Raw genomic sequence first — 27,942 nt, 5'->3', positions numbered from 1 at the left:
ATACAATATGGAAGCCAGAAACAGCCAATGGTTGCTCATGTTCTAGAATCCATTAAAAATAAATTCAGGCAACAGCCATTTTGATGTCTATATACTAAATACAATGGGTTGATACTCCTGTTTCACTACTAGCAAGTCATTGATACAGAAAATGTAGCCAGTGAAACAGTGAGATCACTTTCAACTGATGCACTTTTCCAGGGTAGCTACTTGCCAGGCAGTGAGTTTACCAATGAGGTATAGTGTGTAGATTGAGAATTTCTTAGCAATGAGAATTCCATATTTCACTTCTACAGTTTAGGTAGGCAGTAGAAATTAAACAATGTACTAAAGCATTTTTTATAATTCATAAATATTTATAGCTTTAAAGGCTAAGAAAAACACACCAACGCTTATAACAGCCATCAATTCTTTTAATAAAGACTTTTTGCCAAACTTTATTTGGCAGTCATCCATTAACGCAGAATGATCACAGGCACATGGCAACATTTGGTTCAGGGAGTATATGGTGGAGGCTGAGCTTCTGCAGAGACCTTCTCATATGCTGGTGGAGCTCCTGGAGCCTGCAAATTCAAAACATAAGGCAATTAGTAAACAAATTTAATTCTTGGGTCTCACCTTTGTACACATCAAGGTTGAACATGAATAAATGCATTTTTTTTTACAGGAGCCCACACCATCAAGATCAGAGACCATATATAGGAGTAGCAGACTGGGAGGCAAGCGTTTAGGTCTACAACCCAGGAGAAAGTTACATTTATAACAGTTGGTCCAGTCCCAGAGGGTATACCATCACTTCCTGCTGTAGGACTCCAGTTTGTAACAAGCAGTATCAGAAGAACAAATAACTCAACCCCAGAGGGGCAGGTGCCGTGTCAGTGAACCCCAGAAGGATTTTACAGCAAGACAAAAATCCAGTTTTCCCCCCTTTCCTTCACTGACAGGCACAGCATCACATCTTCAGACCATTGGGATGTCCCAAAGCAGTGTCAACATGGAGGGGTGGGAACAAAAAAAAAAAAAAAAACACACACACACACACACACACACACACACACAGCTAACCAGAGCTCACCACCGGGGGAGGGAGGGAATTTTCTCCACCCTAAAGAAGCGGAAGCCTCTGCAAGCGCAGCCTGCAAAACTTTGCGGCCAAACGCTGCATCCAAAGATGCAAGTACATCCACCTTAAAAAAAAAATTGTGAATGTGTGTACAGACCACGTAGCCACCTTGCACACCTGAACCACTGATGCCTGATGAGGGAAGGCCCAGGAGGCACTAAGCGCCCTTTAGAATGCACTTTAACAGGGAAAGGAGGAACCTGACCCTTAATGGAGTAGGCCTGCACCACCGTCTGCCTGATAACTTGGAAATGGTCACAGTAGATGCGGCCTGCCCCTCACGGAGGTCCCATCTGCAAGAGGAAACATCAGATCTCCCAATCGGTTCAGTCACCGCCAGGTACACCCCAATTGCCCTAACCATATCTAAAAGAATACAAGGCAATTTCCTTAGGATGTGTAGGCTTGGGACATAGGGACGGTAGCCCAATGTCTTCATTCAAATGAAACCTTAGGAAGGAACGCCTGACAGGGTTGCAACACCACTTTGTCCCTATAAATTAAGTAATTAAATTAAGTAAGGTGATCGACAGGACAACGCAGCCAACTCAGACATGAGACGTGTCGAATAGCTACTAAGAAATTCACGTTCTGCGACAAAGTGAGCAGAGGAATTTCTCAAATATTTTCAAAGGGAGGCCTTTGAAGCACTGACAGAACCAAATTGAGATCCCGTCAATGATCAACCTTCCTGGAATTAAGATTTCCTAGCCTTCAACAGCGTAGGAATCACCAACTCCGACAGCACTCTGTAAATCAGGATGGAAGATTGGTCCCTGACAGATCTTCCCTGACAGGACATTTCAGAGGGACCTCTGCTATCAGCCTTACCAGGCCTTCATACCAAGACCAGTGAGGCCAGTCTAGTGCCACCAGAATGACTGGAATCCCTTCTACCTCGATTCTGCGTAGCAGTCTCAAAAGAAGTTGTGCTGAGGAATGGAGTAAAGACGATACCGACCCCAAGGAGCCACCAGAGCGTCTGCCAGAGGATCCCGAGACCTTGACACAAACCTCTGCACATTCCTGTTGAGACGGCAAGCCAGGTCCACATCGGGGGTCCCCACCCGAAGAGTTGATGAAATACTTCCGGGTGAAGATACCATTCTCCCGGATCCAACGTCTGCCGACAGATAGTCGGCTTGCCAATTCTCTACCCCTGGAATGTGCACAGCAGAGAGGGCCGAACATATCGTTCTGCCCACTTCACGGGCCACCAGGGCACTCCTTGTGCCCCGTTGGACAATGCTACAGCTGTGGCATAAGTCAGATTGTATACACAGGGTGTCCAAGCAGATGATCCATCCATTGAGACAGACAAGTCTGATTGCCTGAGTTTCCAGGATGTTGATCGGCAACCCAGACTCCGAGTCCAGACACCTTGGCATGAACACACTCCCAAGACACCTTCCCATCTGGACAGACTGGCATCTGTGGTAATTACAGTGCAATTCAGGGGAAGAAAGGCTTTCCCCAGACGTAGAGCCACCAAAGGAGAGACTACCTTGAACCCAAACTTAACAGAATCAGATTGTCCAATGACAGCAGATCCTTTCCATTTAATCAGAATCTCCTTTTGCAAAGATCTGGTGTGGAACTTGCAAATAGAACCACCAAGAAGTGGAAACCATCAGACCCCAGTATTTGCATGCAAGTCCCGAGTGATGATCGATGGTTCGACAACAGGAACCAAACTGCATCCTGTAGCTTTAGAAGTTGTCTGGGGAAGAAACACCGGGGCCGACGCTGAATCCAGTGTCAGACCCAAGTAGTCCAGCTTTGTGGACGGAGACAGTGTCGATTTCTGAAAATTCAGCGTCCAAACTCCTGCAGAAGTTTGCACCGTAACATCCTCAGCTTCTAGAGCCAAAGAAGACTCTGCATGCAGAAGCAGATTGTCCAGGTAACCTACTACCACAATCCCCTTCTGCTATAACAAGGCCAACATTGGGGTCAAAACCTTTTGCGAACACTCGAGGAGCTGAAGCAAGACCAAAAAGTTAATGCCACAAATTGTGCTCCTTGCTCATGGCAAAACGAAGAAAACGCTGATGCCCAACATATTGGAATATGAAAGTAAGCGTCCTTGAGATCGATAGAAGCCAGCAGATCTCCTTGATGCAGGAAAGCAATGACTGGATGGATTCCATCCACAATTTCCGAACCCACACAAAGTGGTTCAGAGCCTTCAGATCAAATATTGGACGAACCTTGCCTTCCTTCCTGGGAACTAAACAGATTTGACTTAAACTTTGGAAACATTCCAACTCTGGAACCGGCACAATAACTCCCTTGTGCCAACAGGTCCTACACTGCCCCGTAGCAGCTCTGGAGACAAGCGCATGTTGGAAGGAAAGAACCTTGCCAGAGGCAAGGACCGAAACTATCTTGTAACCGAAACAGTTCGTGGACCCATTTGTCCTGAATGAGCAAGGTCCATGGATCCCGATAGTGAAGGCATCCCCCCACCCCAGATGCGGGTGAGGGCACCCCTTTAGGCTGGGGAAGGTTTGTTTGTGGACCAGAAGCGCCAGCTTTGGATTTTCCATTCCAGGGTCTCTTGGAGCCTCCCGCAAAGAGATGGGTGGATTTTAAACCCTTTTCCTGCAAGCCACCCGGACGAAAGGGCTGCTTGTGAGCCAAAAAAGAGCCCCCCACTTATGGCAAGGTTCCTTTCCCTTAACAGCCTGCAGAAGTAATGTACCCTTACCTCCCGTTAGACCCTTTGATCTGTTCCATAGAGGCACCAAATAGACGGTCACCTACAAAGGGAAGATCAGTCAGCACCTTTTCCGAAGCCTGGTCAGCTGACCAGTACTTCAACCAGATCATGCGGCAAAGAATCACCGAAACCCTGCCAGCCAAGGGGGCCGCATCCAGAGATGCATCACAAATATACTGTAACCCCTGGATCAATTATCAGCCAGCTCAGAAGGGTGTTGACTCCCCTCCAGATCCTGGGGCAAAATCTAGGCCCATTCCGTTAGGGTCTGGGATACCAAGGTGATGGCAAACACCGGTCTTAACATTGAACCAGTCATGGTGAAAAAAGTACTGGACCAGAGCCTCAGCTCTTGTGTCCACGGGGTCCTTAAAAGACAGGAAATCTTCCACCAGCAAGGAGAGTGGTCTTATTTAGCCTGGAAATCCGAGAGTCCGACCATGGAACCGTTAGTTTTTCCAGAAGAAGAGACTCAGAAGAAGAGACTTCTCAAAAGGGATATCTTCTAGCAAAACGCTTAGGTATTCAACCATGCGTTTTGGGGAATCCTACTGACTAATGACAATCACATCAAAATAGGCAGGAAAGGGAAAAACCCTGTTCATCTTGGAAGATTTGCAGGTGCCAAATTGCACCGGCATCCGACTCAGCAGCAGCTGAGTCCTGCCACTTCAATGTTTCCCCCACTGATACAATCAGGGCCTCCACCATCGCTTTAATGCGCAGCTGCAGAGGAGGCCTCATCCTCACTATTCAAGCACTCAGCATGCGTAGATGCAGACCCAGTGGGCTGACTTGTCCACGGTGGCCAAATCCACCTCAGAATCTGAGGAAGCAGAGGATACAGGTGAAGGCAGGGGTGTTTCTTGCCAGGTTTCCTTTGCAGGGCCACATCTAATTTGGCTACTAGCAACTTCAGGGCTGCCAGGGCAGAAAGACTCAGAGGGTCCCACAGCTTCCAGGAGTGGATCGGGTGGGGAAACGTGCTCCATGACCATAGGGGGTTACACGGAACTGCGCTGCTCAAAGAAAACAAACATGGGAGGCCCCTCTGTGCACCGCTGGGGCACCACAATAATTAACACACCCGTGGCCCTATATACAGCAGAGGAAGGCAAAACAACTCGGAGACTCAGCACCCGAGCTGGAGAGCGCCAAAATGGTCTGCCACATGGCAGGAAGAGGAAACGCTGACCTGACACTAGAGGCCCCTGCAGCCTCAGCACTGCATCAGACTACAGTAAAATGGGCACCATTGAAACTCTGGGGAAACCAAAAACATGGCCGCTGGACTACGCAAACATGGCCGCCGAAGCCAGGAATACAGAGACCACAGCAAAATGGCAGTACTACGTGGCGCTGCATGGGAAAAGTTTCAGACCCCAGGAGGGGACCATCGCAGCAACTAGGTACAAGCACCCACCTACAGAGGGCCGACAGTGGCATCACCCACCGCTCCTCCAGCCAGGCACCATGCAGCCCCCCTACCCAATTTTACCTATGCGCCCAAAGGGGGCCGGGACGACGACAGATAAGGGCACCAATTAGGGAGAATCCTGCAAGTAAGCTTGGGGGGGGGCACAAGGGGAAGGACACAGGAGGGGCCTACTATCTCCCCAGAGGGGGCCTGCAACCACCCCAGCAATTCGGTAGGGGGGGGGGGGGAACACTACTCACCATACCACGGTCACCAAGTGGGAGCCACCCCCAGCAGTCCACCGCATCATCTTGGAATGGGGGTGCTGCGGCCTAAGGTACGCTGCGACTGTTGTAAAAAGGGCTCTGCGACCTCGCGAGGTGTTCACTCTTCAGTCAGCCCCTTTCCAGTGGGGCTATGTCGTGGCCAATCTAGCTTGGAGCTAAAAGTTGGGTCGTGCTCGCAGGCCAGACTGGGAAAACTAAGAATCTAGAATATCCAGTGTCGCCCAGTTTGGCTGTGATTATAGTTCACACAGGAACAAAAATTAAAAAAAAAAAAAAAAAAAAAAAAAAAGTAGAAAATTACATTTAAATTGGAAAAAAATGCCAGGATTGCAGAGAGCCAGGTTCTTACACCTGACTAAGCAGAAAAAAGTTGTACAGCAGAAGTGATGGTACACCCTCTGGGACTGCCCCAGGGGCGTAACCAAAAAGGTTTCCGCCTAGTCCTACTCCTAGAGAGCGAGCATAAGCCCAATGGTCTGAAGACTTGAAGCCGTGTGTCCATGAACAAAAGAGAAATACCGTATTTATCGGCGTATAACACCTTTTTTCCTCCTAAAAAAATGGAGGGAAAAAAAACGTAACAGTGCGTGTTATATGCAGATATAAAGTACAGGAAGCAGCGTCGAGAGGTAGAAGGGGGGTGAGCGGCACCGAGGAGAAGGAAGGACGCGCTGTCATCGGAAGTCCCACCTCCTATGCCGACGTCCATCTTAGGCGCCGGGACTTCCAATGACAGCGCGTCCTTTACTTCTCAGCGCTGCTTTCTGGACATTTTTGAAAGCGATTTGGATAGTGTCTCTGGTGTTGGCGAGGCTGCCATCATGGGCACTGCACTGGCGAGGCTGCTATCGATTTAAAAAAAAAAAAATGAGTTCAAAGCCATTTTAAATTTCAGCTTTTTTCCTGAAATTTCTCTCCTAAAATTTAGGTGCGTGTTATACGCTGATAAATACGATATGCATTATATGTAGCACCCTCTAGTGTACCATTAGTGGCAGTGCAGTCAAGTCAGGTTTTTGGCTCATGCTAAAATTAGTCTAAATCTGGTCAAAAAAGTTACTACAGGCAGGTCTCTGGTGCCTCCACCAAGTTCTGAAAAGTTGGACAGTTCTGGAAAATGGAGGGTTGATCTGCATACTTAAGAGTTTGGGCAATGCCCAGGTAGTGGGCCTGGCATGGTGGCCAAGCAGCCCTTAAATATGTCATGCTGGCAGGGATCGAGTCAGGGTGGAATATGGAGTGCCGAGGAGATGGTCAATGGCCCTTTAGGAGAACCCCTCCGCGGGGGGGGGGATCTGGAGGATTCTGACAGCATGGTCTGAAAGGAGTCTTGCCTGGGAAGCAGCGATAGCAAAGTGTATAGTGCGAATACAGCAGCACATTCAGGAGCTTACAAAGTGAAAGGCTGTCACATAGCAAGCCTTTTGGAAGACAGCATAAGGCTTAAATCTTTACTTGCCCTGGGAGATCTTCTTGACAGCCAGGTGGGCTAGTAGTTCCTGCAGTCAGTGGAACTGGATCAGTATCAAGAGTGGATTTGGAGTCACTTGTGTATGCTACTTTCAAAAGGAATGGAAAATCCTTAGTCCTTACAGGACTGTTGCTTGTTGTTGACTGTTGTCTCCCCCCCCCCCCCCCCCCACCATCAAGAGACTGTCACTGTCCAGGAAGACAGACAGTTCTGAAATGTGTACATAGAGAGGAAGTGGTTAGTGGTTCCTGGCTTTGTTTTTATCAAGTTGGGACATTCCATAATTCTCCCCCCCCCCCCCCCCCCCCATTTCCCAAACAAGTTATTACCTCCCTCCAAAAACCAAGCTCAAAGACTTGAGTCAGGAGAAAGTTTGTATAATACTTGTTGCCTAGCCTTGCAGGGACCCAATTACCAGTGGCTTTTTTGGGGGGTGAGTGCTACATGCATTTATTCATAATAACTTGCAGGCTGCAGTGTAAAACCTGCAACGTCCCCTGGAGCACTCCACAGTTGTAAGCAGAGAATTCTGTGGTACACCGCAGGCTCTGACAAGCCAATAGGAGTCATTAAAATTAAGAGATCACTTCTAAGCTTTATAGTCCTATGCGCTAAATATTGGGGACATTAAAGATTCTAAACTGGTCATGCCATGAAAGGTTCAGCAACAAAGTTTACCAGTTAACAAACATTGATGCCCAATTGCAAAACTAGCCAAGTACTCTCTCCCCCTTTATAAGGGAGGCAGGGTGTTCACAACATGTTATACTTCTAAACAATTGTGACACTGCATCCCCCCCCCCCTACAAAAGATCTTCTAGCTAGGTCAAAAATATCAAAAATGTAGGCACTTCTGCAGTATTGAGAATATACACTGCTTAAAAAAATAAAGGAACACTTTAATCAGAGTATAGCATCACATCAGTTAAGCTCCTAGAATATTGATCTGGTCAGTTAAGTAGCAGAAGGGGTTGTTATTAGTTTCAGCTGCTTTGGTGTTAATGAAATGAACAGGTGCACTAGATGAGCCAACAATGAGAACCTACAAAACCAGAATGGTTTTACTGGTGGAGGCCACTGACTTTTCCCTACTCTTTTCTGACTGTTCACTAGTTTTGCATTTGGCTAGGGTCAACGTCACTACTGGTAGCATGAGGCAATACCTGGACCCTATAGAGGTTGCACAGGCAGTCCAACTCTTCCAGGAAGGCACATCAATTTTTGCCATTGCCAGAAGGTTTGCTGTGTCTCCTAGCACAGTCTCAAGAGCATGAAGGAGATTGCAGGAGACAGGCAGTTACTCTGGAAGTTACTCTGGAAGAGCTGAACAGGGCTGTAGAAGGGCCTTAACCCATCAGAAGGACTGGTATCTGCTCCTTTGTGCATAGGGGGAACAGGAAAAGCACTGCCAGAGCCCTACAAAATGACTTCCAGCAGGTCACTGGTGTGAATGCCTGACAAAAAAAAAAAACAGACTTCATGAGGGTGGCCTGACATCCTCTAGTGGACCCTGTGCTCCCTGCCCAGCAGTGGCACTCGAATGATGGCAAATGCCAAACACCAGAATTGGCAGGACCAACAGTGCCCTTTGCTTTTCACAGAGTAGATCAGGTTCACATTGAGCAAATGTGATGCACATGAAAGGGTCTGGAGAAGTCGTGGACAACTTTATCCTGCTTGGAACATTGTTCAGCATGACCAGTTATGGTCTGCATATCCATGGAGGGACACATACCTCTACAGGCTAGACAAATGCACCCTAACTGCTATTTGGCTTCAGGATGAAACCCTTGGAGCCATTGTCAGACCCTACACTGGTGCAGTGGGTCCTGGGTTCCTCCTGGTGCACGAAAATACCCTGCCTCATGTGGCGAGAGTATACAGCCAGTTCCTAGAGGATTAAGGAATGGATACCATTGAATGGTCCCTACGCTTGCCTGACCTAAATCCAATAGAGCACCTCTGGGACATTATGTTTTTGTTCATCCGAGGCTGCCACGTGCCACCGCAGTCTGTTCAGGGGCTCAGTGATGCCTTGGTCCAGATCTGGGAGGAAATACCCCCAGGACACCATCCTTCGTGTCATTAAGAGAATGCCCCAACATTGTCAGGCATGCATACAAGCATGTGGGGGCCATACAAACTAATAAGTACCATTAAGTCTCTGCAATTAAAATTTCAGCAAAATGGACTAGCCTGCTGCATTTTTTTTTACTTTAATTTTTGGGGTGTCTTTCAAATTCAGTCCTCTGTAGGTTAATCATTTTTTATCAAACAATGTGGTATCCTTTCCTTCCCAACACATTACCCACTCCATATCAGCATAGATATCCCAGCATATTTTTCCCCATTGAGATCTGATGTGTTTTCAAAGTGTTCCTTGAATTTTTTTGAGCAGTGTATATTAAACCTTGAACTTTGCATATTAAGTGCATTCAGCAAAAATTCCTATTTGCACACATGATTCGTACATTCAGTGGCTGCTGCAACGCCGTGGACCTTAGCTTTATCAGATGGGGGGTTGGGAGGATTTGTTTAGGCACAAGGTCTTCTGTTCCAACATAGGTTTTGCTTCCATTTTTTGAATAGTCCCTAAGGATATTGGAGAAATATCTTATTCATGTAGTTGCAGCCAGTCGTTGGCTATGACTACCATCTTTGACTTCTGAACTGCAACAGCTAAAATGGAGACCACCACATTTAAGATCAGAAGATCTAATCTTTTCAGGAAAAAAACAATTTTTGGGGGAAGAATAAACCAGGTTACTCTTGACATAGAAAGTGCAATGCCTGAAGTATGTGTTCACTTCTACACAGGTAGTTTGAGATTGAGAGGCATATGAAAGTTACACTTACCACATTCAGTGTGTTGTAATCTTGTAATGGTACTTTACACTCGGCAGGCTCTCTTGTTCCCCCCATCATAGCACGGATCGCAGAAGGACGGAACTGCTGTGTCTTGTTAAAAAAATAAATAAAATAAAGTTAGAATTTTATAGTACAAAAGTTTCTGTACAGGCATATGAAAAAAGTTCTTACTCCAAGTATTTTATAGCCACTCCTCCTCTTAAAGTACCAACATCCAATAATTAGAACAAGGGCAACTATGATGGCAAGAATAGCAATTCCAGCAGTCCTAAGAAAAATAAAAGAATAAAATAGTTACAAGTTTATTCATTTCCAAAGTACATTTGTTGTCAGATCTCAATACACATCTGAAAACTAGCCAAAAATCTGCAAGTGTACAATATAAATTGTTCTGTCCAGCTTCCCCTTGCAATTATGTTTAGCTTTAAGTGGCTCAAGTTTTTACTTTAATGCATTCCATGCATGAAAGAAAAAAAAAAAAAAAACCTGTGTGCAGCAGCCCCCCCACTTTATACCTACTCGAACCCCATCTAGATCCAGCAGTGTGCACAAGAGCAGCAGCTTTGCCATGTCTTCCTCATTGGCTGAGACAGCAGCGGGAGTCATTGGCTCTCACTACTGTCAATCACACTCACAGCAAGTGAGCCAACGAGGAGAGAGCAGGGGCAGGGCCAAGCTCCATGTTTGACTGGACACAGCAGCTGCTTGAGCGGGCCTGCTCAGGTTTCCCCATAGCAAGCTGCAAGGGCCCTGTATGTGTAGAGGAAGACGATGGAAAATGGCCCACTTTTGAAAGTACTGTTAGGGTATTACCAATTAATGGGTTGGTGGGTCCCACTAAGGTGGGGGAAGAGTGTTGCCATGGTAAGGAAGGAGCTGAACTTCTGTCTGTTAGCCATGTCTTGGTACGCCTGACTAGTCCTACAATCTCCACTTTTAACATGTGGCAGGGCCGGCACTACCACTAGGCTGTGTAGGCAGCCTCCTAGGATGCTGGAACTATTGGTGCATCAATGGCACACCCTGCCTCTCCTGACATCCTCCTGTCCCCCTTGTCCGTAGTTCCCTCAAGATCACTGAGTAACTACTCAGAAGGCGACCTGCGTGGGGAGGGCGTGGTCCTGTTCTGTCTGAATTAGAAGACAAATGAGGAACTCTGAAGGGCGGAGTTTAATGACAGTGCAGGTGGGGGGTTGGATGGTCAGGAAGAGAGGAGTGTATAGTTGGAAAGGAGAGAGTCTGTCCAGTGAGTAGCTGTACTCATTCCACTGATCGTCCTCTGCCTGACGCAAGTCACCTCTCCACACAGCCTCACTGCCTCGTGAGGGGACCTACTACCAGGGGGACACTAACCTCCCTACACAGCTTTCTACATATGACTGTTGGGACACTAACCTCCCTACACAGCTTTCTACATATGACTGTTGGATGGTCAGGAAGAGAGAGGAGTGTATGACTATGATGGGGGGGGGGTATTGTAAAACCCCCACACACACCTGTATACTGTACACCCCCTCCCACCACACAGATGCATGCGCTTTGGCGCCTGTGATTGCCCTACCAATGTTCTGCATCACTGCACGCACCGGAGTAACAGCAATAATTCTAGAACCAGAACTCCTGCATAACACTATACTGATGACCTGTAGGGGCTTTAGAAGAGTTGCCTATGAAAAACAGGGTACTGAAGTTTTGTAATTTCATAGGCGTACATACCCTACAGGTCATCAGTTTAGTACTATGCAGGAGTTCTGGTGCTAGAATTATTGAATTACTTTTGAAGTTTTATTTTTTAAGGGAAGGGAGGGGGGGTGCAAAGAGCTGGGGGTGAAGAGAGCTGGTCTTACCTAGGGCGCAAAATAGTCTAGCAGTGGCTCCTGACACAGGTGGAGCGATACCAAAATGAATAGGGTTGAGTCAGGGGCAGAGCTGGCAAAATGAGGTTTCAAAAAGTCTTTGCCCCGGCCCTGTTGGGGGGGGGGGGGGTTGCATGTGCATACCCCTGAAATGAACAAGTATAGCAACACCACTGTAAACAGTGACGCTGATCCTTTACCAAGCATTTGTGTGGAACCAGCCATTGGAAGTGTTAGCTGTAGAGAATGTTCACAACCTCTTTAAGCACTTCCCGCCCGTGGTATAGTAAAATGACGGCAGGCTGGATGCACTCATCTGTGACATCATACGACTTCGCCCCAGAACATACTTTTTTTATACTTTGCTATAAAACAGCAAAAATAACAATTTCTCATCATTTTAGGCCAATATGTATTCTGCTACATATTTTTGGTAAAAAAAATATTTATTGATTTCCACAAAAGTTATCACCTCTACAAGCTAGGGGATAGATTTATGGGCTTTATTTTTTACTAGTAATGGCAGCGATCTTTAGCAGGACTTGCGACATTTCAGTGGACAGAGCGGACACCTAACTGACTTGACACTTTTGGGGAGGACCAGTGACATTACTACAGTAATCAGTGCTAAAAATATGCACTGTTACTGTACTGACACTGGCAGGGAAGGGGTTAACACCAGGGGCAATCAAAGGTTTAAATGTGTCCTTAGGGGTTGCTTTCTAACTGTGTGGGAATGGACTGGCTAGATCAGGGGTCTTCAAACTATGGCCCTCCAGTTTAGGAACTACAATTCCCACCATGCCCAGTCATGTCTGTGAATGTCAATTTTTTTACAATGCCTCATGGGATGTGTAGTTCCGCAACAGCTGGAGGGCCGTAGTTTGAGGATCCCTGGACTAGATGAACACAGATCAGTGTTCCTAAATAGCAGGAGCACAAGATCATTGTGTTAATCTGACAGACTGGCGGTTCATCCTTGTTTACATCAGCAGAACGCCATTCTGTCTCTGCCAGACCCGCTGATTGGCTCCCCTTCGGGCCAATCAGTGCACACACCTCTGGCGGCAGGTGCGCCCCCACTGGCTATCGCACAAAACGATGTACAGGTACGTTATTTCGCGCAATAGAGCAGACTTGCCACAGCACATGGCGGCAAGTGGTTGTAAACCTCCGACAAAAAAAAAAAAAAAAAAAGAAAGTATATTCCTTTATAGTGTGTACTTTTCTCAATTCAGAGCACCAAGTGTAATACCTTTCTGCGGCTCTGTTCCTCTGCTATCAGCATGAATCACTTTCCCTGACAGGGGGAAAAAAAAAAAAAAAGTCATGCACACCAAAAGTGACAAGGGACAGAGCTCCAGCTGATTGACAGCCTCAGCTTTGTTACTGCATGCAGTGTGGAGAGTGTCTTTCCCTATAATCAGCTCTGCAAAGTGACTTCATCTCTCCACCCCTTTATTTTCTGAACTCAGACATGCTTTATAAATTCAGCATTTTGAATAGATGAAGAGGAGCTGCAGGTAGAGATGAAAACATAAGCTGTACCTGTCTATCACCTGAAGCTAGTCGCTTCACTGAATAGATGTAAGGGTTTACAAGCACTTCAGGCGTGTCAAAGTGATTCTTAGATCATAATTTAGCCTTACTGAATACAGACTTTTTTTTAAATAGGCTAGATTTCAAAAATCCGCACAATCATGGTCCCAAGGGCCATTTAAGAAAACAGTATTTTAATGTTCACATAAAAGCTGTGTGATTTTTGAGCCATAAGTCTTTAATATACAGTATCATTACACTAAAATTGCAGTACCACTGCAATAAAATTACTTTGGCTTGCAAAACCAGAGACGCATGAGAAGCCAAGAAATGCCTTATACTTTAAAAGATGTAATTAGTGTGCGCAAATCGAGCTGATCCAAACAAAAATGTATCTACTGCCTCAGTGGAGGTGGAGAAATTCCCATTTCTAGTATGCTGACTAGGACATCGGTAAAAAGGCATTTCCCTTTTGTTAGTACTTCAAGTACTAAGGATAGGATAGAGACAACAGGAATCCAGGTTCTAAAGTGATTTAGCAGCATATTTGTACTATTTTTAAATTACCTCTGATCCAAAAACACACCACGACAACACAAGTCCATCTGGCTCATCCAGAAAAGAAAAAAAAAAAAAAAAAAAAACTCAACCATATACACAATCCTATACCCACAGTTGATCCAGAGGAAGGCGAAAAAAAAAATTCCTTGCAGACTGGGAAAGGTCTCACTGCCTGCGATTAGTGGTGTGCAGTATTGGCTTCCTGGCAGAATCGGGCAGGTGGGTTGGGACTAGGATTCTGAAACACGCCTGAGCCCCTAGTGAAGATGTAGCCATCAGCAACATGCTAGCCCCTGTTCTGGATTCTACCCCACAAAGACTTCCCAAATTATGGGATACTACCTGCAATGCATTTCATAATTAGTACCAACGCCATTTTTTTACGAGTACCAACACTTTAGTACATTACTCACAGATACCAATTACCAATACCTACCACGACTGTTTACTACACTTCAGCTATCAACAATGGTACAAAGCATTGAACACACTTTTTTTAGAATTTGAAAGACATGTTAATGCTAAAGGTGAAAAATTAACTTTGTATTGACACCCCAGTGATCGCATATGGCAGTGTGAACTGCCTGCGAGTCGGGTGCAATGCGGGAACCCGCAGTGGTTTCGCAGGGTTCCTGAATCGCACCAATGTGAACCGCAGATAAAGTTCATTCCTATCGCTGAAACAATGTATAATTTTCATCATATCCTAGGTGTCCATGCACACAGGCTTTTATCAACAGTTTTTGGTAGGGGCAGTTTCTGGCTGAAAAAAAAAAAAAGTGGGCTTTGAGTGGCGTTTTTCAGCTGTAAAAAACGCTCTGTCAATAAATGCTAATAAACGTTGCTAACTGGCGTTTGACGTTTTATGCCATTGCTTTTTTTAAGCCTGGGTTCTGTTTGGAGGGGTCATTCATGGAACACAGCCTGGGTTCACACTGGTGCATGCTGAACACCGCATGTGATTTGCTCCAAAACTGCACCGCATTCCTATGCACATCTGTGCGATGCAATTTGAGCAATATATTTTGTATGGCTCAATTTGCACCAAAATGTTGTAGGACCCTTTTTTTCTCTCCACACCTAAATCGCATTGCATGGGTGTGAGATTCTGGCAAACGCACTGCATTTTGCAATCTGTTTCAGGGTCTCGTTCATGAAACGCTGTTGACATTGTGCCGATTTGTCATGTCAAAACGGAACCTATTGCCAGCAACGGTTCACACTGAGGGTGGGTTTGAAATCATTCAGCTGAACGCGCACAATTTCAAACTTGCACGTCAGTGCGACTTGACAAACATCTATATGGGTTCATGCATAGAGGGCTATTGAAATCTCCCTGAAGTCACCAAATGTAGTGCAGAAACTACTTTTCGTAATCGGTGCCGCAAAGTCAGGGTTGCACCAATACAGAAACTGACGTTGCCATCTAAAATGCGATTTGACAAGTCAAATCTGCTCGATGTCAACAGGGGCTTAATGTTCCATGAACAACACCCCGAAACAGATAGCAAAATGCAGCAAACTTGACAGAATAATGCATGGGTGTAACACCCCAAAACAGATAGCAAAATGCAGCAAACTTGACAGAATCACGCATGGGTGTGCATTGTGGGAAAGTCGGAGTTACTAGAATAGCAGGTGATTTTTAGAAAAAAAAAAAAAAAAAAAACCCCCACTTCAAAAACGCTAAAAAAAAAAAAAAAAAAAAAAAAAAAAAAAAAAAAAAAAAAGCCAATGCAAAAAACGAGGGGGGGGGGGGGGCTGAAAAACTCACTACAAAGCGGCTTTGTAAAGTCCAGTGTGCATGAGGCCTAAAAGCCAAAATCATGCACCATTTTGGATAGCGGCCAAGGATAGCCACTATGCTGCAAAATGTCCCTAGACTGGCCACACACAGCACTCATACATAGCAAACAGTTTCAAGACCAAAGACGGTCAACAATACCCAACCCATGAAATCTTAAAATTCTAAAGTGACAAAATCCAAAAATGCCTCCTCTTAGCTTGATAGGCATTTATTAGCAACATAGATGTTGTATCTTTATTGGGTGGAACCCAGGCTGGAGTGTCAAGCTTATTCAGAAAATGACATGCGCAGAGTAGAATACCTCTGAATATTTAAAAAACAATAAAAGAAACCAGCACTTACTCTTCCACACTGAGCCCATGTGGCCTGCCTCTGCCAGAGCTGTACGCCCCAAGCCCACTTGATGAACCAGGACGAGGCATTCTCCGAGGTTCACACAACCAGCTTTCACTGAAACGTGAGAACAAAGAGCTGTTAAACACCATAACTTCAGTCACATATCAAGGCTGTCTCTGATCCCACACCTATATACCCTTCCAGCTCCTAATTAGTGTTTAATCCATTAACTCATTTAGGAATGTGTTCAGCATGTAGTATGCCTGAAGGATGAGTTTGAACTCATAAGGGTTCTTATACAATTTATTCTAAGCTTTGAGATGCTAATTTGAAACTTGCTTACTGCTTGTTTATATGATATCTGCTTTCCTGTGGCATAACACATATTTATATTCAGGTAAATGCAGGAACAGTCAATACTGAAATGTAAGCTGTTCAGATCACCTTTATATATTGTATTGCTGAATAAAAAAAAATGTTGGAACTTATATTAACATGCAGTAACACGTGCTATCACATTGTGTATATTGTGAATGCAGCCTTTTTTTCATTCTTTAATATGTTCAAAGCAGCCTATTCTCAACTTTTTTAACACTTGAATTATTTTTCGTGTCTCAGGGAACTCATGCTAATACCTCGTACACATGCAATGATTATCGGCCGACCGATCGGCCGCCTTTTGTCCAGTGTTGTTGTGTTGGTTGAAATATGCTCTAGACTGCACACTAATATTCTCGGCCAACAAAAACCAACTTCAGAAGTGATGTCATGTTCTGGTTTACTTTCCGTGTGTTTTTTCTTCTCTGAGCATGCCCAGTCTTCCTCATCAGATTTTTGTCTACCGAAATCTGTACTGACTGACGAAAAATCGGCCGTTCTGTTGACGGCCAACAAAAATTTTATAGCCTGCACACCAGATTTTGTTCGGCCGAAAAGTCGCAGTCAGTTGTCGGAAGCATCATACTAACAAGCCGAAAATCGGCCGATCGAACGTTGGCCGAAATTTCACGGCCAACTATCGATGCATGTGTACGAGGCATAAGGATAGCCCATCGGGGGGTCATTAGAACAATGCACCTTACATTGGTGGTTGGAATGCAACTTTTCAGCAAAATAAATAAATAAATAAAACACTGTTGTCATGTTACTGGCTCTGCCAAGTGGCGATGGATTTGGTACTATGAAGGCATCATCAGATGGGAGGTCAATTAGCCACAGCTCAAGAGAACCCAAGTTGAGCCTGGCTTGTATGTATAACCATAAAAAAAAAAAAAAACATAAACATGCATTCAAAGGCAGGAGTGATGTCATATCGGCCTGGCCAATGAAAGTGTCTATTCAAAGATGTCAGTTGCCAGCAGGGAGCTCCATCGCTGCAGCCCAGGTGAGTATAGTTTGACTTTAATGTGCTTTATGCTAAGGCAGCCCATTCATTTGAATAGGATGTTAAGGCTGCCCATACACAGAGTGAATTTCTTTCCTGCAACCACGGGTTGCAGAAAATAAATTTGCTTGATTCCACCATCAACACAGACAGCATTGGTACAGGAATCCCTTCTGCCAAGCCATTGTCTTCTTCCAGCAGGGGAGGGCGGAGGATATCATCCCCGCTGGGAAAAGACCACGATTATCGCTAGCGGCTGTAGCAGCTGCTAGCAATAATTGCAAGAGAATCCAGCAGGCTGGTTAGATCCAAGTTGATCGATCGATCAACATGGTACATTTAACCTGCCCATTGAGACTGGATTCACACATATGTGAATTGGATGCGGCTTTCCCTCAATGGAGTCGGTTCGCACAGGTCCGGGGCGGTCGCGGCCAGCAATAAAAAAGGGTCCTGTGCGTCTTCTGGTCCAATTCAGGTGCAAATTCAGGCTAAAATTTGGACCTGATTTGCACCTGAACCGGTAAACAGGAACACACCAGACCCCAGGCCAGTGCTGTATCTTGGCCTAGGCCAACAAGGCCCAGGCCTAGGGCAGCACTTTGCAGGGGGGCAGCAAAAAAGCTGCACCCCACATGGCTTGCGCTACACTTTTAGTATAGTGCCAGTCCTATGGGGCAAATCAGTCTGGCACCCCCATAAAGCGGTCACACTTCTACCTGCCAGTACTGATGGGCACTAATAGGCTTCACTGATGGCCACTGATGAGGCTGCACTGATGGGCACTGATAAGCTGCACTGATATGATGCACTGATAGGCTGCACTATTGGCCACTGATCAGGCTGCACTTGTGGCCACTGATCAGGCTGCACTGATATGCTGCACTGATGAGTCTGAACTTATGGGAACTGATGAGGCTGGACTGATGGGCACTGATAGACTGGTTGTGGTCTGTGGTTTAACGGGTGTCAGGGCGGGTCATAAACAGGAAGGGGTGTGGCCTTTACAGGAAGAGTTGGGTCATATTTAAATTAGGGGCTGCACAAGTTTAGTCAGGCCTAGGGCAGCACCAAACCTAAATACACCACTGCCCCAGGCACGAATCTGCGGCCGCATACTGTATGTGTGAACCCGGCCTAATGGTTTTGAATCTCGGCCGGTTCAGCAGTATCAGATTCAAAGCGTATACGGGCAGCCTAGCACATCACAATGGGCTTAAAGTTGGACCTGCACCACTTTGCACCTGCTTTGCAACAACACCTAGAACCCTTATGGCCTTTGCATTTTACATGTGTTACCAGGCCCTTATTTATTTTGGTAAGGTGGTAATGCAGTTATACGCAGAAACTGTGATGGTATGTGATGCAGTTAATTTTAAATGCCACCCCAATGTACTATTACAGCAACACAAGCACGCTGCTGCATACCAGAGTACACACTTGTTTTTTGGTGTGCTGCCTTTTAAAAAAAAAAAAAGTTGCATCTGTCTTTTGTGTGTCAAGCTACTCTGCCAGAGTTTAAAATTAATCAACGCATTTCTACATGAAACGTTGTTTATGGCTAGGAAACTGATTGCTAGACAGTGGATGAGGGACCGCCCTCCCGTATTTTACTATGTGGCTGAAGGAGTTTAACATCTTCCTCCCATATCACCGCCTTCTGTACACGCATAGGGGTTGCCCATCTAAATTGGATAAAATTTGGAACAGATGGCTCCAAAGTCCAGACACGTGTACTTAACACTGATAGTGCACTTGACGTTGACAATTACTTTTTGCTGCTATCATACTTCTGTAGAGCTTACATTGTCTACTATTATTGCACAATATCCTGTGTTATTTTTATATGATACTGCTATACTTGCACAGTTTCTGTTGTTTTGTTGTTTTTCCTAGTTATTTTGTTGTTACATATTGTTCTTTTCAATAAACATCACTATTTAAAAAACAAAAAAAAAAAATAATCAACGCACAATAATGCATTGCATTAACATAAATCCATTACTTATAGGCAGGGCCATCTTTAACCACTTGCCGACCGCCTAACGTCTATTTACTGCGGCACTCAGCCGCTTACAGGCAAAGCGACGAAGCTACGTCGCTCGCCCATGAGCCTGTAGGGGGCGAGCGCTCGCCAGCGGCGGCGCACTCCCGCTCATTCCCTGGGGAGCCAGCGCTTGTGATCAGCAGCTCTGATGTCCGCCGGCCACTCGCGATCTCCCGCAGGAGAGGGAGAAAGACAGGCGGCTGATGTAAACACAGCCGTCTGTCATTCTCCCTGAAGTAAGCACAGAGGCTATGCGATCCTGCTATATAGGATCCCATGTCTTTGTGGTTACTTCACTAGCCACGCCCCTTGACAGTTAGAATCACGCCCCTAGGGACACGCTTAACCCCTTGATCACCGACAAAGTTAACCCCTTCCCTGCCAGTGTCATTTTTACAGTAACAGTGCATATTTATAGGACTGATTACTGTAGTAATGTCACTGGTACCCCCAAAAGTGTAAAAAGTGTCAGTCAGTGGTCCAATCTGTCCGCAGCAATGTCGCAGTCCCACAAAAAATCGCAGATCGCAGCTATTACTAGTAAAAAAAAAAAAAACAATAAAAATGACATAAATCTTTCCCGTAGTTAGTAAACGCAATAACTTTTGCGCAAACCAATCAAAATACGCTTATTGCGATTTTTTAAACAAAAATATGTAGCAGAAAACAAATTGGCCTAAAATGTTAAAAAATTTAGATTTTTACATTTTTTTGAGAATTTCATTAAAAAAAACGTGAAAAATTTAATTTTTTTCAAAATTGTCGCTCTTTTTTTGTTTATAGCGCAAAAAATAAGAATCGCACAGGTGATCAAATACCACCAAAAAGAAAGCTCTGTTTGTGGGAAAAAAAGGACATCAATTTCATTTGGATACACGACCGCGCAATTGTCCGTTAAAGTCACACAGTGGCGAATCGCAAAATAGGGCCTGGTCAGTGAGCAGCCAAATCTTCCGGGGCTAAAGTGGGTAATATCAATTGGACCTTGGGCAAACATTTTCTTAATCCCCTTATCAACTATATGCGGGCAGTGCGAGCTTAAGGGGCAGCTGCTTTGGGCCCCGCAACGATCACTGGGCCCGGGGCAGCTGCCCCTTTTGCCCTGCGTTAAAGACAGCCCTGCTTTTAGGTTACATAGTTAATCTGGTTGAATAAAAACACAAGTCCATCTAGTTCAACCAATAGAAAAATATAAGTAATGCAATGCAAAGTGTAAACAGGCCTTACATTTTTTTTTTTTTTTGCCTTAAAAGAAAAACTTTTTATTGTTTAAACTCATTGCAAAAAGCGTTTGCAGAAAATACTGCATTTAATAAATACAAGCAAAACAATTATTGTTCATTATTATATAAGTTATCATATGAATTCTTACTTTCAAACATTACTTTTTATATAGGGTTGCTGCATTTCTGCCCTTAGAGAAGCTTACAGTCCAATGTCCTTATCAATATGCATACACACAGGCCAATAATAGGGGAAGTCAATTAATCTACAGGAGATTTGTTTTTTAGTTGTCATATGAAACCCTCACAATAAAATGTACACATTCTTTAAAAAAGCATCTTCTCCTTGAGAACTGAACATAAAAGAGTGTTAGGGATCTTTCACACGGGCGCTCGCTCCGTATGTCCGTATTTCATTCCATTTTTTTGGGGATGAAAAACGGACATAATGCATGTCAATGGGATTGCGGATGTAAGCGGATGACCATCCGCTGACATCCGATTTGTGTCCTTTCAGTTCTGTTCCGTTTTTTGGAACGGAACAGAACCCTATTTTTCTTCCGTTTAAAAAACGGAACGGATGCAAAATCAGATGTCAGCGGTGTCATCCGCTGACATCCGCAATCCCCATAGACTTACATTATGTCCGTATATCATCCGCAAATGGATGGGATGATATGCGGACATACGGAGCGGATGACACAAGTGTTATCCGTGTCCGTGAAAAAAAAAAGTGCCGTAGCGGAAAAAAAAATCGGAGCGGCCGTGTGAAAGAGCCCTTACAGGTCAAGAGTGTTAACCTCTTATTAATAAATGCTACATATAATAAATACAAGCAAAACATTTAATGGTTATTATAAGAATTATTGGTTTATATGTTTTTTTATATATATAATGCTGGTGCAGATGAATTTTGTAGAGCCTAATGACACAGTACATACAAATGTTAGAAAAGCACACAGTCCAATGTCTCTACTACATACACACATGGGCTAATATTAAGGGGAAGCCAATTAATCTACCAGTGTTTTTTATTGTCATTATAAAATACACACATATTGTATAATGTATAAATTCAACAAAAATGCGTGCCCAGTGAGAACTGAACCTAGAAGAGTGCTGCAAGGCAAGAGTGCCCACCGCTTATTAATAAATGCAGCATTTAATGAATATCATACATAGAAATACAAGCAGAGTCCAGCCATTGTACTGAACATGGAAACTGGTATAACATAAACATTTTAAATACTGTAAAAATGTAAAAAAAAAAATGTCTTATATCCTTTATTAGCTGTATTTATAAATCGTTTTTTTTTTTTTAACTAAAACAATGAATTAAAAAATGGACATAATGCAAGTATTGCGTTTTAAACAACTTTATATTTGCACAAATTATTTGGAATTTACAGCAGAACAATGCCACTAAAATAGATCCTTTGTTCTTGTTAAGAAAAAAAAAATAGATTTTTCTTTACGGACAATTATGTTGTTTGCAGTTCCCATTCTTTTGAAATTGCCCTACACTGTTAGAAAATTAGCATAATATCTGTAGTAAATCAAATTAAGCGTTCAGTTTTGATAGGAAGCATTGTGTAAAGGGTTTTTTGTCCAAGGCTCAGTTGCTCTAAGTGTTTTCTGGTTACAGTTAATTAAGAAGAAAATTTAATTCTGAATGTTTAGATTTAAAATTACTGTTTTTTGTGTTTTTTTTTTTTTTTTAAGTAAAATTACTTTCACAAGAATTACAATTAGATTTGCCAATGAACAGAAAGAGTTGCATGGACCTACCTCGCAATGGATGGAGCTTCACTTCGGTACTGGATACAGAAACAGTTTTCTCTCTCTTAATCTTTTGTGCCGGAATCTTATGACTATCACGAGTTCAACTTCTAAGTAACCCTTTGATTTATTTTAATTAGCATGAAAGCTGGAATGATCAGTCCCTTTTATTCTCATCCTTCAAGAATCCAGGCACCCGCTGAGTGGCTCTCATGAAACAAATCTGCAACCTTGTGTGCAAGAATGGTCACTACATAAAATGGTCATCAGATGAATTTTGTCTTGTCTTGTGTTTTTGTTTTATCACTTATTATCATTTATTATTATCATTTATTTATCATTTGTTTTCATTTGTTTTTTATTTATCATTCATTACTTATAAGTTGTCACACATACAAAGGTGGCATTCTCCCTAGTAATATCAATATGATGAATGGGACACCTCCTAACTTTCCACTGAAATTTCCTTTATCATGTTTTTCTTAATTCAAAATTTATGGAAATTTACAGTGAGGAATAAACACAAATAACCTACCAAGTAGTTCTTATGTGAGGGCAAACAGCAGTTTCGCCTTTAACCAATTAAGCCCCGGAAGATTTTACCCCCTTCCTGACCAGGGGGTATTTTGCGATTCGGCACTGCGTGACTTTAACGGACAATTGCGCGGTCGTGCGACGCTGTACCCAAACGGATTTGACGTCCTTTTTTTCCCACAAACAGAGCTTTCTTTTGGTGGTATTTGATCACCTGTGCGATTTTTTGATCATGCGCTATAAACAAAAAAAGAGCGACAATTTTGCAAAAATAACAATATTTTTCACATTTTTTTTATAAGAAATTCCCCCCCAAAAAAATGTAAAAATCTAATTTTTTTAAATATTTTGGCCAATTTGTTTTCTGCTACCTATGTTTGGTAAAAAAAATCACAATAAGCGTATTTTGATTGGTTTGCGCAAAAGTATTTGCGTTTACTAACTAAGGGAAAGATTTTTGTCATTTTTGTTGTTTTTTTTTTTAACGCGCAATGGCGGCAATCTGCAATGTTTTTTTGCGGTACTGCGACATTGCGGCGGACAGAACGGACCCTTGACTGACATTTTTGACACTTTTGGGGGTACCAGTAACATTACTACAGTAATTAGTGCTATAAATATGCACTGTTACTGTAAAGATTACACTGGGAGGGAAGGGGTTAATTTTATTGGAGAGGGAGGGGTTAAGTGTGTCCCTAGGGGCGTGTTTCTAACTGTCCTTGGATGTGGCTAGTGGTGTAATAGCACAGATCAACGGTCCTACATAGCAGGACTGAGTGATCTGTGTTTTTACACAGTGGAGAATGACAGGCGGCTTTGTTTACACTAGCCGCCTGCCTTTCTCCCTCTCTGTCCGACGATCGCGAGTGACCGGCGGACATGGGGTCCGCCGGTCACACGCGCCGGCTTCGTCGGGTACGAGCGGGGGTGGTAGCGCGCCTCCGACGGCGCGCGCTCGCCCCCTATTCGCTCCCAGGCTAGTGACATACCGGTACGTCACTTTGCCTGGGAGGGGCTGACCTCCGCCGTATATAGTCGGGCGGCAGTCGGCAAGTGGTTAAAACCTCTTTCCCACAATTTGTTTATAAGTTTGCTTTAGTTCTGAGGGCACCACCGGTGAGATTGGTGACTCAGTAACCTTCTTGGTCACCACAAATTTGGGACCGTGTTGGATCTCTGTATGTTCTTTTTGATTGTTATAAAAATAAACACTATACCCGTGACTGAAGTGTGCTAGCACACTCCACAGGTGATATTTCTTGGGAAGCAACTCAGATGTCCCTGGCTTTTACTTGCCCCCTCTTGTGCTTTTAAATGGGCACATCACTCTGATGGACATTTTCACACTAATAATGACATGTAGATAGGTGATGGGCAGGTTAGAACTAGCAATCACGCAAGCTGGTTGCTATTTGCATGTTAGAGCGCCCTGGCATTCGGGATACCTGAAATAGAAGGTGCCTCCAGTTAGGCCCAAATTACATGGATCATTCTTATTGACACTTGATGTAAAGGGGAAATAGTCTGGAATGATTGATCATGGGAATCTGCAACCAATAACGGGAACAGAAGATTGTATAACTCATTCTATTAAAAAGCCTCAATTCCGCATATATGGTAAAGACTTATATATCTAATAATAAAGAGGTTGTAACCCTAAAAAAGTAAAGTAAAAGTACGGCGGCTGGTCGGCAAGCAGTTAAGAGAACTAAGTGTAATTTCTATCTGCTGCTTCATTTCTCTGCTATGAGTCACCTCTGACAAGTTTTCCTGACACCAAGAGAAAAAAGGTGACAGGGTAGGGATCTCCAGTTGGTTGACAGCCTCAGCTCTGTTTCTGTGTGCTGTGTGAAGAGGGCTGTGTCCCTTACTTCCAATCAGCTCTCAGAGCTCTCTTCACTGAGCTCACTTTAATGTGAAGACAAACGTTATAAATTCTGTACTTTGATTGGATGTAGAGAAAAGAAGACTGCAGATAAATAGGTACAACTTATCTAGCAGGATTTGTTTCCTTTCTGTGTATCACCTGAGGCCAGTCACTTCACTAGGTATATGTAAGGTCTGCAGCTGAGGGTCCTTTTTTTTTTTTGCCTCTGGGTTGGTAAATTCTTATTTAGAGAGCACCACTAAGATGATGACATCAGCATCACTCTCTGAATCATTATACTGTGAGTGCACCTGTGATGGTGATGCCTCCTTAGATGATGCCCTGCACTCACAATATGTCCATCAGTTGAATTACTTTGATTCTCAACCCTAGAGGGAAGATGCTCCTATGTTGATCCACTGGTTTCAGTGCTTTCTGAGTCACTGAAATGGAACTAATATGCAGATTAGGAAAATAAGCTAAATGTCAGATATCCTTATCTGCAAAGAATTGTAAATAAGCAAACGGGTCCGCATGACAGCCTGGCAAGTAGCATTTTTTTTAAAGCAAAAGTGTGTTTCTGCACTGAAGTGTAATGAGTTATCAAATAGCTGCACCTATCTATCACCCAAATACCAAAAGTGATGTGAAAGCATTTACATACATAAATAATAGTGCGCGTCTGGTTACTATACAAGAATATAATCACTGAAAATGTATCAATATACAATCAAACAGTGAATTGAAAAGTTATAAAGTTCAATATGGAAATTCTGGACGTCCCGGTGCCAATAGCAATGAAAGCATATAGTGGAATGAAGGCGTATCTAATTATTCTCCAACCACGTAAATTGTTAAAGGAATTTCATTATACACACGTGCCCTCCACGAAAATCAAGCCTCTTACTAGATGGTTGTGATCCCCAATTACAGGGATCAAACACACATGAGAAATATCGGACCCCTCCGGATGTCTCTAAATAGGATCAGTATGGTCCACTGGGTTTCAACATATCATATTCCCCAATATCACTGCCACAACTTTAAATCCAACTCAGACAGCCACCATAGAGGAAAAGGAACATAGGCCACACATAGCATGAATACTGCTAGTACACGTTTATTGGTAAAAACACCACAAGGTACTCACTTGATTCAGGACAGTAAAAAGCATTCCAACCACATGGAGCCTCGGCATCAGCAGACGTTTAAGACGTCACGCATTTATGGCCCGGCCCAACTAATTTTGCACCACAGCACATCGTCAGGGGAGCAGGAGCGTGCTGTTCTAAACGTTTATGCTCTTGTTCCTCTGACGACGCACTGTGATGTGAAACTACACTATATTACTAAAAGTATTGGGATGCCTGCCTTTACACGCACATGAACTTTAATAGGGCATCCCAGTCTTAGTCCGTAGGGTTCAACATTGGGTTGGACCACCCTTTGCAGCTATAACAGCTTCAACTCTTTTGGGAAGGCTGTCCACAAGGTTTAGGTGTGTGTCTATGGGAATGTTTGACCATTCTTCCAGAAGCACATTTATGAGTTCTGGCACTGATGCTGGAGAGAAGGCTTTGCTCACAGTCTCCGCTCCATTTCACCCCAAAGGTGTTCTATCAGGTTGAGGTCAGGACTCTGTGCAGGCCAGTCAAGTTCCTCCGTCCCAAACTCGCTCATACATGTCTTTATGGACCTTGCTTTGTGCACTGATCTGCAGTCATGTTGGAACAGGAAGGGTCAACCCAAACTGTTCCCACGAAGTTGAGAGCATGATATTGTCCAAAATATATCTTGGTATGCTTACGCATAAAGGATTCCCTTCACTGGGACTAAGGGACCAAGCCCAACCCCTGAAAAACAACCCCACACCATAATACCCCCTCCACGAAATGATTTAGACCAGTGCACAAAGCAAGGTCTATAAAGACATGGATGAGCGAGTTTGAGGTGGATACTTTTGGTAATATAGATAGTAGTCATTTATGGCAAGCAGCATTATCAGAAGAGCTCAGCAATCACAGTCTTCCCATTTCTCTTAAATGACCCCCATGAGAATGTTAGGTGGGTAGATTTAGTTTACTTAGATTGGCATGAAAAATGCAGAATCGCAAATGTATTCTAATAGTTTTTACTGGGCTGATTCTTTAATAGCTTGCATTCCTTTACACACAGTGGCATACATAAATTTCCGCAGGCACAGCTTCCAAGAAACTGCATATTTTCAGTCAGGCTGATCTTCATTCTCATGATGGTCATGAGTTTACAGCTTGGTCATTCATCTGGAAAATCTAGCATTGAGTTAAATGCTGCCATTCAAAAAAAAATGACAATGAGGTATAAACATAGTCAAACAATTGTCTATCCAGGCCCTTAAAGCATTATTATCAGTCACTAAGTGTAAATGAATTATAGAAGAAAAAAGGGCACAATATTACATGTTTAACTGCTAACCCCACCCAAAAATGGTCTGAATTTGGTGCATTCAATCATACACTGGACTTTTAATATCAGAGAGGTCAGGTGAGCATACCAGAGTTGCTGGCTTCTTCTCCCATTGAACAATATCTCATACAGTATTATGCATTTTTGTTGGGCAGTGCCCCTCTCTTCCCTAAGAGCTTTCGAATGCAGTTTTTCTCATTCCAGGGTGATCTCTCCAGGTGGTCATACGCAATACCAGGCATCACTAAATGGTGGATCGCATTCCTGACTTGGACCGAAGGACGTATCTACCAGCCAACTAGCCAGTCCCCAGCACAGATTCCCCCTAACTTTGCAGTGATTGGTTGTTAGGACTGCCGACCTCCTACCAACCAATGATGTCATGTGCATGCCCTGCCTCCAGCATCACAGGAGGACGAAGTGGAACTTTCTTTGTCCAGACATAGAGCCTGCTCCACCTCCCACCCTCTGCCTGGCAAGAGCTAAAAGGTGTAGGGGGCACTCTGATAAGGCCTTTGACTGTCTATGTGTCTGCAGTATGTATGTATGGTATATGCATGTGCATAGGTGGTAGGGCGTGGCATTGAGAATGGTGCCGCGGGTTGGTACCGATCCTGCTGCACCCCTAAACCCTGCACTCTGTATGCAGCGCACCCCTTAAATCTGCACTCGTTAT

At 44.0% G+C, this 27,942-nt stretch overlaps 1 protein-coding gene across 2 annotated transcripts; it reads right to left on the bottom strand.

Annotated features, from left to right (window-relative positions):
• Positions 1-440: 440 nt before the first annotated feature.
• MLANA (melan-A) lies at positions 441-22,545 on the bottom strand (the record flags this gene model as incomplete). 2 transcript variants are annotated; one of them, XM_082246328.1, is made up of 5 exons in its annotated part: positions 441-563; positions 9,877-9,978; positions 10,060-10,156; positions 15,994-16,101; positions 22,430-22,545. In XM_082246328.1, the coding sequence occupies 4 exons, from the start codon at positions 16,071-16,073 to the stop codon at positions 495-497; spliced, it is 348 nt and encodes a 115-aa protein (XP_082102454.1). In that variant the 3' UTR covers positions 441-494. The 2 variants fall into 2 exon arrangements, with proteins under 2 accessions (XP_082102454.1, XP_082102453.1); XM_082246327.1 differs by lacking the exon at positions 22,430-22,545 and having other exon boundaries at positions 15,994-16,136.
• Between the last annotated feature and the right edge of the window lie 5,397 nt (positions 22,546-27,942).

This window comes from Pelophylax lessonae (assembly GCF_965119305.1).
Source record: "Pelophylax lessonae genome assembly, chromosome: 1".
In the NCBI taxonomy this organism is placed as follows: Eukaryota; Metazoa; Chordata; class Amphibia; order Anura; family Ranidae; genus Pelophylax; species Pelophylax lessonae.
Note: the sequence above shows the minus strand (reverse complement) of the source record. Positions and strands in the feature narration are given on the sequence as shown.